Source organism: Chiloscyllium plagiosum, unplaced genomic scaffold (assembly GCF_037043375.1).
Source record: "Chiloscyllium plagiosum isolate Xiang-an unplaced genomic scaffold, Cpla_swu_hap1 HiC_scaffold_10, whole genome shotgun sequence".
Taxonomy (NCBI): Eukaryota; Metazoa; Chordata; class Chondrichthyes; order Orectolobiformes; family Hemiscylliidae; genus Chiloscyllium; species Chiloscyllium plagiosum.
In genome coordinates this window covers 88,600,244-88,612,835 of record NW_028270148.1, presented here as the reverse complement: position 1 = coordinate 88,612,835, position 12,592 = coordinate 88,600,244, and the positions used below count along the sequence as shown (strand labels likewise).

General features: G+C 38.7%; 1 protein-coding gene and 1 long non-coding RNA gene across 10 annotated transcripts in view; one reads left to right on the top strand and one right to left on the bottom strand.

Annotated features, from left to right (window-relative positions):
- LOC122552980 (KH domain-containing RNA-binding protein QKI) overlaps positions 1-10,824 on the bottom strand; it is a 562,983-nt gene extending 552,159 nt beyond the window's left edge. For 3 of the 7 annotated variants that reach the window (XM_043696327.2, XM_043696329.2, XM_043696326.2), the window contains exon 1: positions 10,391-10,815. In XM_043696327.2, coding sequence (XP_043552262.1) covers positions 10,391-10,532 — 142 coding nt within the window. In that variant the 5' untranslated portion in view covers positions 10,533-10,815. Of the gene's footprint in view, positions 1-10,390 lie in introns of all 7 variants that reach the window. The other 4 variants (XM_087991527.1, XM_087991528.1, XM_087991529.1 and 1 more) reach the window with 3 other exon arrangements.
- Positions 10,825-11,007: 183 nt separating this feature from the next.
- On the top strand, positions 11,008-12,018 carry LOC122552981 (uncharacterized). 3 transcript variants are annotated; one of them, XR_006312580.2, is made up of 2 exons: positions 11,008-11,155; positions 11,471-12,018. It is a non-coding gene; the product is annotated as an uncharacterized LOC122552981 (long non-coding RNA). The 3 variants fall into 3 exon arrangements; XR_015758494.1 differs by lacking the exon at positions 11,008-11,155 and adding an exon at positions 11,196-11,306; XR_015758495.1 differs by lacking the exon at positions 11,008-11,155 and adding an exon at positions 11,224-11,310.
- The last annotated feature ends 574 nt before the right edge of the window (positions 12,019-12,592 follow it).

The following is a 12,592-nucleotide window of genomic DNA, read 5'->3' as shown; positions in this document are numbered from 1 at the left end:
ATTGGACATACCTGATGAAGGGCTTTTGCCCGAGAAGTCAATTTCCCTGCTCCTCGGATGTTGCCTGACCTGCTGTGCTTTTCCAGCAGCACACTTTCGACTCAGATCTACAGCATCTGCAGTCCTCACTTTCACCTAATGGACATACCTGACAATTTTCCACATTGTCAGGTATAGTTCAGTAGGCTATTGCTGTACCGAAACAGCTTGGTAAATTCCGCATGTCTTCAGTACTATTGCCAGGTTGTCATGGCCCGCAGCCTTTGCAGTATCCAGTGCTTTCAGCAGTTTCTTCTCATTGAATGGGACAAGGCGAAGACTGATCATCCACCAGCACTCCAGATATTTCAGCCCATCTTTTGCACTTGGTATACTGGGCTCCACAATCACTGGGTATATTTGTGAAGCCTCCATCACCCAGTGTTGTTTAATTATCTAGCACCATTCACTACTGTAGACGACAGGGTTGCAGAGTTTATAGTTCTGAACTATAGGCTTTGGAATCGCTTAGCAAAGGCTATCATTTGGTAAGAGAGGCCGTTTGCTGCAAGGAGTCCCGTGATGTCGCTTTAACAGATGGACACCTCAATTTTTAGGTACACCCACGCCCTGCACTCATTAAGCCAAAGTTGCTTTCCTTATTTGATGGTAATGGAGAAGTGCATGGTTGAATACAATTTTGCTGTTAACAGTGCCTCAAGGAAAGCAAAGATTTCAAGTTGCTAGATACATTTGAAATCTAATCAATTTAACATCGCAGTACAACTGTACAGCAAGATTGAGGATGTTCTCAATGTGAAAACAGGATCTTGTCACAGAGGACATGGAAAGGTGCGGCGACAATAGACAGATTGGTGAGGATGAGTTAAACATAGGAAAAATAAGAGAATTGGGCCATTCAGCTCTGCCAATCACCAAGATCAGGGCTGACCATCCAATTCAGTATCTGATTCCCACCCCTTTCGCATCCCTTTGATTCCTTTCGCCCCAAGAACTGCATCTCACTCCTTGGAAAAATACTCAATGTTTTGGCTTCAACCACCATCTCGGACAGAGAATTCCATCGGCTTACCACTCTCTGGGTGAAGAAATTTCTCATCGCATTCCTAAATGGTCTACCCCTTTTCTTAAACTGTCCTAACTCCGGACTCCCAGGCATCAGGAACATGCTTTCTACATTTCTGAGAGATCCCTCCCTTTTCTAAACTCCAGTGAATGTAGGCCTAACCAGTCCAGTCTCTTTTCATACATTAGTCTGGTCAACCTTAAACCAATCTGGATCCCAGCACTGATCAGTGCCTGTCACTTGAAAAAAAAGACCAATTTGTCCCTGATGCTTGGCTGCTGTATGCCCACCAGTTCGCTATCCATGTTGCTACTAATCCCATGGGCTTTACCTTTACGTGCTAATCTCTTACATGGGATATTATCAAAGCCATCTATAAAAAATCCAACTAAACCACATCTACTTTCTTCCCCTTATAGACTCTACTAGATACATTCTTGAAAATTACAAGATTTGTCATGCACGATTTCCCATTCATAATTTTATGCTGACTTTGTCTGATCCTGTTACTGTTTTCTAAGTGCTCTGTTATTAAATCTTTCAAAACAGTCTCTGGCATTTTTCCCATTACCAATGTCAGATGAACCTGTCTATAATTCAGTTTTCTCTTTTTTTTTGGTTAGAAAGGAAAAGGGTTATAGCTACCCTCTGATCCATAGGAACTGTTCCAGAATCCATAGAATCTTGAAAGGTGACGATGAGGGCCACTTCCTTGCGTACTCTGGGGATTTATCAACCTTTAACCCCATCAATTTCTCCAATGCCATCATATTTCCTACAGGTGCTACCTCTCATTAGGTTCTGCATTTCACAACACTTTTGAACCATTATTGGCATCTTTTGTGAAGGAAGAACCAAAATACGTATGAATTTGGTCTGCCATCTTTGCTGCCAATTGTAACTTCCCCTGTTTGACAGAATGGGACCTAGATGTATTTTCAACATTTTTTTCTCTTCACGTACATATAGAAGCTTTTATAATCAATTAGTTTGTTCCCCGTAAGCTTACATTATTTGACCCCTCTTAGAACAAACAAGTCCTTTTGTTCTCCTCTATTGAAATCTAAACACTCCAAATTCTCAGGTCTGTTGTTTTGTTCGCCAATTTGTAAGCCCCTTCCTTGGATCTAACACTATGCCTAATTTCCCTTGTTAGCCATGGTTAGGCTATCTTTCCCATTTTAATTTTTGTGCCAGATAGATGTGAACAATTATTGCCATTCCACCATGCACACTTTAAATGTTTGCCATTGTCTCTCCACCATCATCCCCTTAAGAAACACTACCCAATTCACCATAGTCAGCTAACACCTCATACCAATGTATTTTCCTTCATTTTGTTTCAAGACTCTCATCTCTGGATCAACTACATCACTTACCATCTTAAATAGAGAATTCCTTTTGTTGGTTCCCTCATCACCTGCCACAGACCCAGTCTAGCAACATGTCCTTTAGTTTGGTCAGCGGTAGCACTACTGAGCCACAGTGAGATGGTTTATCTAATAATCTCACTCCGAAGACTATTGGTTATGTTCACTGATTTTATTTGGTCTCATGATTAGATTAGATTACATTACAGTGTGGAAACAGGCCCTTCGGCCCAACAAGTCCACACCGACCCGCCGAAGCGCAACCCACCCATACCCCTACATTTACCCCTTACCTAACACTACGGGCAATTTAGCGTGGTCAATTCACCTTGACCTGCACATCTTTGGACTGTGGGAGGAAACCGGAGCAGTACAGAAACATTTCATTACAGAAATTTTCAATTACCTCACATTTACATTTTTGTTCTAAAATGTGATTTATTGTACATAATCTAGGAGGGACTGCATCTTATCTTGAAGATTATGGACAAACAGCAAACCAGCTGCAGCGCTACTAAGCTTTCTTGTAATTTGCAGCCATGCAAGTAGACCTGTGCTTCTTGTCAATCTTGATCTGGGTGTCTCGCCATCAAGACTACAATTTCCACCACACAATGCAGGAGACTATAAACCAGACAGTTCTTTGGAAAGTAAACAATTCCATTGGGAAACAGGGGCTGGAGTGTGTATTTTCTCTAGATGTTTCAGTGCATCATGCAAACTCAACTTCCTGATTTGGAATTAGCCCAAATGAGCAACTCATGATATGGATTCCTCGGAATTCAGTTGTATACTTCACTAAATAGACATGTTTTCAACAGTGTATTAGTAAACTAAAATATTAGTCTTATAAAGAACTATAAATAAGAGACTAGAAAAAACTGCCATGGGACAGGTTTCTTTATTTAATTTACCCATTTTGCAAACTGACAAAAGGAAGCATTTTGTCCCCCGCAAGGATGCATTATCCTCCAGTGAACGCACACATTTTCTTTTCATCAGGTTTTGAACCCTTCAACTGCAGAAATCTCAGACCTCAGCTCAGCACCTCCCATCTTGCAAGCTTGGAAAATCAGCAATGTGTTGCAGCAATGAAATTAGCTACACAGATAATCCTGCCATTTTGCAAAAAAAATGGTAAATTAAAAATCAAGTTATTTATCCCATATCATGGGACTGCACAGAATCACAAGCAACAGTGTGAACGTGTTCTCATATAAACAGATTTCAGATAGTTAAGCAAATGTTTTGTTCCTAATGAATATCCAGTATGTGCACTGCCCACACACCATCTCATTCTGATCATTTAAATTTTAATGCAAACTTGCTATTGAATGACAAGTCTTTGAGGATGCAAGTGTGAATGGGACACTATTGGAATTGGTGGAATAATGGAGTTACATCATCAGTAAATAAGAGTCTTGATCAGTTAATAAACAAAAGTAGTAGGATTACTTCGGTATGAATTAGAAATAAAGTTCTAACTATAAATGCCAAAGGACAGTACAAAACTCAATGATGCTATATTGTGTGAACTTGCTGTCACTAAGTAACAGCTGTGTGAGAAGGGGTTTAGAGCAATATGTATGGAACTACTTGGAATAAAATAAATGTTTTTTACCCACAAATTAAAGAATGTCAAAAATCTTTATTCTGTCCCTTTATCTCTTATACAAATACTGTACACAATGAAACTGTTAAGTAACCCTTCCCATATAACATCTGAGCATTACATAAGGGTACAAGTGTGAACTGTAATTTGACTAGACTTCTGGAAGTGTGATCCGTAAGGTATTTCTGAAGATTATAATGCAACATTTCAAAGCTTTCATGCCAGGATATTGTTTTAGAAATTTATTTTTCACAAAATTTGAGCTGGATTAATAGCAGCTCTGCAAAATATCAAAGGGGGTGGTTGACAAAGGCAAAGTGCAGTCTTGTGAAAATTGGTATCACATGAACATTACAGAATTGGTCAAGAGGCCACAACCATTTACTATACATACAGTTTATGTCTGCATTAACGCACTCAAGAACCAAACTGAAATATTCAGTCTCACGGTAACAAGCTGAAATTGTTGACATACACAGGCAGTCACTGTGGTGCAAATGTGTTCCAGACTGAAGACTACTTGCCAGTTGATTTGTACACAAATTGAAACAATGCAGGACAACGTAAAGGAGCTGGTCACAAGGGAATGCTCATATTCAGATCTTTAAAATTACACCTGCATATGTGGTTGCATTAGTATGAACATTCTTAAATCAGACTTTCAAGATTAGCTTCTTCCCTGCCATTATTAGACTGCTAAATTGGCTCTCTAATTTCAAATAATGGTGATCTGACTTCACACATCTCCTGTGCAGTCTAACCTGTATGCCTCGCTCTAAACACCCTTTGATCTATGTCCTGGTTTGCTATGATCTGCCTGTACTGTTCACAAAACAAAGCTTTTCACTGTACTTAGGTATATGAGACTACAATAAAATCAAATCAAAAATCAGCAACTCCCATGGAAATGTGTATTTGCACATATATTCAGACCCAGAACCTAATTCAAGAATTGAGGTCAGGAGAATCTTATATAAACTAATTTTTACAATAAAGAGCAGTCCTTCACCAGTCACAAAAAAGGGTACGAGTATTGAGCTCACAGTTCATTTCTGAAGAAACTATTATACTACAGTAGCCATCTACCGAGTTCTTAAAACCCAAATTAAGTATAAATCGCATATAGCTGTATGCTTAGTTACTAATTAGATAATTACTGTCCCTTTAAAATTTTAGATTAGCTGTAACATCCAAAACGTGTCATAAATCACTCATTAACTCTTCACTGACAGTTTGATATTAAAGATCACAGTTGACACTTGCTGCATCAATTGAGAAAATAAGAGGCCCAAACTTTCTTAAAATTATTTGAGTTGTGAAATAGTTCAGAACTTGAGTATTACTGAGGCATATTGTCAAAGCTTTCCATCTTGCTCTCACATGCAAGAACACCACATTTTAAAGAAAACAATTAGTAGTGCACAAGGAAGAAAATGCTCATTGTTTGGCAAGTGAACTGTGTTCGAGCTGTTCAATACAAAATTCACCAAGGAATAATTGCTTATCCGCATTCCAGCCTCTGAATTCCATCCCCCACCCCCTCAATTGATATTCTTAAAATTGGTTAGTGTAATTCATATCCCACTTAGGATTGCTTGACAACGACTGTCCAATCGCAGAATCATATCTAATAATTATGTTGCGAGTTTTGCAATCATGGACTGGGTTGCTTTCTGTAAACCATGAACAGAGACGTGTTTGATAAGATCGACTAGTATTGCCTCTTTTTTAATTATGCAGCAACATTGTTGGTCCTCAATGTGTTCTTCTGCTCTGTGAAATGCAAGATGAAAGGCTTCAATGCATATCTCCATTATGAGCAATAAAACAAAACTAGCTCAATATCAAGCAGTCCTATTATTTAAAATACTGAATATATTCAAAAGTTACCCTTAACATCCTTGTAATTTGAACCAGAAAATTGAAAAGACTTGAGAACCTAAACCAAAAATAACACCTGTTCAAAATGCAAACTCTTAACATTATTGGATCAGTTTGTTATTGAATGTAACAGATTGAATAACATTTCAGTAAGTTTCTCTGAGCCAGACTACTAGGGCTGGAATCTTCAGTGTATCATTAATGAGTACACGTTTGTACATAATGACAGCAAAAATCACTCTGGAAATTCAGAGTCACTTCTGCCAACACCCACACTTTATATTTCACCACAGAATTACTGTTTCTTTACAATTTATTTTGCATTCAAAGAAAAATAAAAACCATCAAATTGCAAATGTGTCAAAATAATACTGCTCCATCTGTTCCTAACCTATGGTTGACCACTTACAAGATAAATTAAAAATCAAAGCAAATACCTTTAACTGTCAGGATTTTAAGCTACAAGTTGCACATCTTACAAATACTACTTAAATTATACAGTACACTAATATCAGATCAATGTTTTATTGTATAAGCAGTTTTGCTCGAGAAAATTCTGAACTGACCCTCAACAGAAGTGGTGACAGACACATTAAAAATGATGGCCAGGAAAACATTTGTTGGTTCATCTTACCTAAGAAACTTCTGGATTTAATACACCACACAGTGAAATGTAAACTGAATTTACAAAGTGCAAAAGACAACCTAGATGCAGTACAAAAATTTCAAAGCTTGTGTAAATGAATGAAATGTTCTTCCACCTGAATGCACAATGTACTTTAAATTTAACAGACAGCAGCAGAACTCATCTCAGCAAGTATACGTGCAGAGTTTTACTGGTTCTGATAGCTTGAACAACAGTAAGGGAATATAAATCATATTGATCAGCTAAAATTAGCATTTATCTACAATCTAAATCCACCATTTTACAGAACAATCATGTGAATCATATAATCCTTCTCCCTTTCAATGCAATATCAAACTATGGAAACAAAATAGATAATAGCAACTAGTTTTTACACAAGTAGGTCTTCATCTTAATATTTCACATGACATAATTAAACAAAAAAACTAAAACAGAGCCATAGAACAAAATATTGAGTGTCTTCAGACACATGGATGGAGGAGGGTCGAAAGATTTAGTGTATCAAATTATTGATTGCTTCACCACTCAGTATCATAAGCCCGTTGCCTTATACAAATCAGACATGGAACCTAATTACAGGAAACATACAATCTCACTCCCAAAAATCCCTCTTCTCAATGCTTGCTGCACTGGTGATAAAAATGCACTTCCTGCTGATTATCCTGTCACATGCCCTTATTAACTCACTATAAAATTACTCAAGGTTGGTGCATGCTTTTTAAAAAAAAGTTCAGCATAGCAAAGCTCAGAGTGCCTTACAAATGACAGTAACAGTAAAAAATGTTCCAAATCCTCCTGACAAAAGATGATTATGTATCACCAAAAAAAACGCTGGTTTTTAAATCAAGTCACTAGAAGTGGTTTCCTGAAGATGTGGAAGTGAACTCCTCTAGACAGTCAGGCACAGATGGCTATCACAGCAAAGTTTAATAAATTTGGGAGTTCAATGTTCTGTAGTAACTACTGGAATAGAAACTCAGAAGTAGTTACCACATCCTCCGGACTACATATTAAATTTAGAAAAAGGTACCACATATGGCTATTGATTAAATATACATATACAAAGATAGTAGGTTGCCCATTCAAAATGCAAATCTGGTTAAGGTTCAAAAATTCAAGTAATAATTCTGTCTGAATTATTGAAGCAATATAACTTTTATTAAATCACGAGTGTTAGTGTTGAGATGGTTTTTGTTCGACAAAATAGAAATTATGATTGCACAAGAGCACAGCAATTGCTTTTTTTGTTTTTTTTAAAGATTGAATCAAGTTTTCTCAGTTTAACATTTAAATTACATTAAAACTGAGATGGCAAGGTAAGTTTTCTGATAATATTTGCCTCTCAAATTCAACAAATTACTTTTTTTTAAACTGTTGAAATACGTCAAAATACTTTGATTACTGAAATTAAGATTAATCTGCAGAACCACGACGTAGTGGTATTTGACTATCAAACAGCACGCGGAACAAATAGTTGTTAGAATGTGAAGATCGATCAGAACAGCATGGAAAACTGCCTGGCACATGGGCTGAACGCATTTACTGAAGTTAAGGTTTCTCTTTTTTCAAAAAAAGGAAACAATACCCTCACTGATTCTTGAGGAAAGATCTGGCACACCCTACCGCTCAAAAGTGGAACTTTTACTAAGTTTGACAGCTTTATTTAACAGCATCGTTAGATTCAATAATGTGATCCGACGCCTGGCTAAAGCAGAAGCAACGATTTAATTGTACAGGCATTTCGTTTCGACTTTAATACAACTTTCCTTTGCTGAAAAGGGGAAATACTATCAAACTCAAGTGCCTGGGTTAGCTAGTACCGATTTAGAAACATGAACAGTTACAGTACGAGACAACAGTGTATGGATTTCAAATGGATGTTTGAGTGTAAAAGATGCGAGTGCTCATAATACAAGGGCCACACGCCGCTCTGACGCTCGATTGTACGAAGAGATAACAGCAATTACGTGTTATTTCTAACGTTAGTCAATAAATATCGCAGAGGAACTTGTTTTGTAATTTGATAGTACGGGTCTCTGGAAATGCTGTTTACTAAAGAAAGTTCAAGAGTTTGTGTATTGCCGCTATTTAAGTTTTATGCTACTTGTACAGCGTATCAAGTGTAGCTGGATAAATGTCGATAGGACCACATCCTCCTAATATAGCTCTTCTCCCCTCCCCCTCTAGTTAAACCTGCCACTGTTTCGTAATAATGTTGTAACAAAATGGGTCTGAAATATGATCCAACCACTTGACCAGTCAATGACAGCCCAATTCTCGTTTATGTTTTAAAGCTTTGTTCTCCATTTTTATCACCTAGCTCTTACAAATCAAAAATCTGAACTGTTCTATTGAAAACTCCTTCCAAACGTTTAATTCCTTCGACTGTAACTTCCTTTTAAAACACACACTATTACCAACGAAAAATGAAACACGACCTAAAATCAGTGAAACAAATACTTGACTGAACCTCAAATAACGTCAATTTGACGCTTCAATCGTCTGCTTCCCTCATCACTCGATTTCCTGTTAAGTTCTTAACTGTTATTCCCTCTTTGCCTCTATTTGACGTATTTGGCGCAACGCCCATTATTTGTGACCCAAGACTAAATGAAACTAGAATAATGGTCAAAGACAAGCTTCGCAAAAATAGGCACCCTGGGGACCAAGAAATGATTTGTTCATATTTTGCATTCATAGGAACAGAAATATTTAAACACCGACATGTTCACACACGCCACACCCGGGTCGAAAATTTAAAGATGTCAGTTAGACAAGTTACTAAAGCTGCAAAAAAAAGTGCGATAAGTTTCTTGTACTTCGATACTGAACAAATTTTCCATTAAGTAGAGATCAAGGCAACCGAGTCAACTATTAGTTACTGTCTTTTCTCTCTTTGCCGTCTATTTCAAATCGGTGCCCACCCTCTTAAATACTTCTATTCCCTACTTCAAATTATTTGCCCTAGTTTCAAGACGTATTTCCATCTCCCCCGCCCAACCTGTGGACCCACTTTTCTCAATCCTTGCACGGGTATATTATGCCACCTCCCCTCCGGGCTCTCTTTGTCCCGACTACATCCCACTCATTCAACATCAAGCAAGCATAGATGTTTGTAACCTCTATGCCGGGTTTTTAAACCGCGCCTGGGCTACAGGTATCCACCCATCACTGTCGAAATCACTGCGTCTCGTATTACTTTAAAATTACCTACACTGCATGCAAACACATCAGAACAAAACTAACATCCATTTATTTCCTCCAAACCAGGAAAGAGGGGAACCACCTAGTCGCGGGTACATATACTAAACTTAGCATATCATAGCTGGAGTTCCTCAATGCTACAAAATGAATCGAACTGCAGGGGTTTCTGTGCTGGAAGTCTACCAAGCATTTACCTCGGTGCTTTGCCGAGTTCATTACTGTCCCATTTAGATTTTCTCTCCTCAGTTGAAAAAAAAGTCAAATGTCACTTCACTTTTCAAATAAACATTCAAGGCACATGAAAATGTTAATAGTAGCCAAACTGCAGCAGACTATTCTTTACAATAAATGGATTCTATCCAAATGCATTTCCCGAGTTTGGCCACTTCCCTGTTTATTTAGAAGGCTGGAATTGGGGTAGGGGGTATATATTTTGCTCCACCTCGCCCTTCCCAGCGAACTAACAACCTCACAAAATATCCCCCAAGTATTCATGGAGCACAAAAGGTACCATTCAGATTTCCACTTTCCCTTTAAAGTGTTTGCATCTCTGTGAAGGCATGTCTCCTCTTTCCCCACCCACTTCCAACACACGTTGCCACCTTACATACCTTCATCCAGTAACCTTTCCAAATGATTGAAAATGCCGCAGAAGTTAGGCAGGCTACTCATCAGCTTCTTGTCGTTCATCAGTTGCATGAGATAGTCTGGGGTAGGTTTTGGTCGTTCCTTATTTTCCATTTCCCCTACCATATTCCAAAAAAAATACTTTCCCCCCCCCCCTCCTCCCAATAACACGCACACACGAAAAAGCTGTAAAAGTTCCGGCGTTCGAAGAGTCTCTCTATCTCGGTCCCAAACCTTGTCCTTTTTTTCTTGTTGTGTCGTCTCTTTTTAGGGTTTTTTTGTCCTTTTACTGGAAGCTGCCCGCGGGGGAGGGTCCTTTCTTTTAACTCCTGTATGTGAGTGGTGAGAGTTTATCTCTGCTACGCAGTGCGATCCCTCCACACTAACACGCAGCAGCTCTCACACTAACGGCTCTTATGTGGATTTTTTTTCCCCTCCTGATCCTGCTCGAGCTCTCAACCCTCAGACACCGTCACAGCCTCCAGAGAGGAAAAAAACCAACTATCATGTGATCCGCGCTTGCGCGAGCGAACTAACCTCCCCGCCCCTTTGCGTGCTCGAGACCCACGGACGGCGGAGATAGCACGCGCACGGGTATAAAGAGAGAGAGACGCACGCGGGAGAGTTGGTATGAGAGGCCCGTCACCTTCGCGCACATCCCCATCAGCAGCATCTTCCGGGTGGAGGTTGTGGGGGAAGCTGGGACTTTGCGCAGCCGCTCTCACGGCTTGCGTGCCAAGCAGATAAAGGTTTGTTGCGTGATTGCGTGAGAAGGGGGATGTGTAGTGGCGAGATTCTGCGCATGCGTGTTGCCTGAACGGTTTAAGAGATGGGTTGTAAGGCAGAGCACGGCGGCGCTTCAGCATTTGATAAACCCCAGATGAATTACCCCCTAGAGATGTGGGTTTGTATTCCACTTTCGACTAGCTTTTTTATGCTGCGCAATTAGCTTATTCATATGCATATAAGCTGGACTGTGTTGGTGCTAAATACCTATTCCTTTGGGTGGAAGGTAGCGAGGGAACTTAAATATTCATGATTTTTTTTCTCTCTCCCTTATGTAGGTTCTGGGTTCGTCTTCCTAGATGATGTTGAAATGTGGAGGAATTGCGTTAACGAATGCATGCCTGCACACGTGGAAACAAACCGCGTAAAGAAAGAATTGTTAAGCTTTGTTTCTTTAAAATCTACACTCAAACTGTTCCCATGGAAGCAACACAGGAAAATTAGTATGTTTTCAACCACTACCAGGGGGTAAATTTTAATTCACGACTCCGTTAGTGCGAAATTCAATCTGTTGCCTACCCCAAAGAAACACGTTGTGCCCCAATGATAAACATTTTATTTAAAATGCTATTTTAAACTTTAGTACTAATGTTAAATAATGGTTTGCACAGCGACCGCTCAAGTTTTCACATTGTAGTGTGCCAGTTAGAGTTTGACAATTCAAAATCTGAGGAATTTATGATAGAAAGCTTTATGATCGAACAGTTTATAAATAAATGTTTTACCAGTTCTCTCTTGACAACTTGATGTTTACTTGCAGTAATGTATATCTTTCAAAGTTGGTGCTATCTGGTAGAAGCAAAGGAATAAAATCACTTGAACAGTTTGAATTGAATTGTGCATTTATATTTGTCAGTTACTTAATTCCCCTGTTTTAATAAAAGTTAATGATGTCATCACACCGTGGACTATTACAATTCCAACTCTTATTTGCGACATTGATTAACGACAGATGTTTGGAATTTCCTTGTGCAAAGCAGCAGTTTGGTAATGAGTTGACATCGTGTTGAGAGGAAAGAAGGGTACGTTTGCTTCTGCGTCAGAACGTTGGAATGTTATCCATTTAGCAATTGAGGGAAAGGTTGTTTCTGTCTTCTCAAGCGATCACTAAAATATTCAATGATAAAAACAGGCATCATAACAGTATCGGGATGAATCGAAATTGTAGCTTTGTTTTCTATTTAATTAATATTCCATATCAGCCAATTTTTTTTCTTCCTCCATTCTCTGCCCGTGCTAAAGCGCGAGCTTTATCCAGATACATTTTTGCACTTCACGCATTGATGTATACTATTCATCATTATTTCACAATACTTTACTGCCGAATTTGTTGAGGTTACACGTTTTCTTTGATAAACAACTTACCTTTGTAAAGCAAAATATTCAAATTGCTTAAAAGG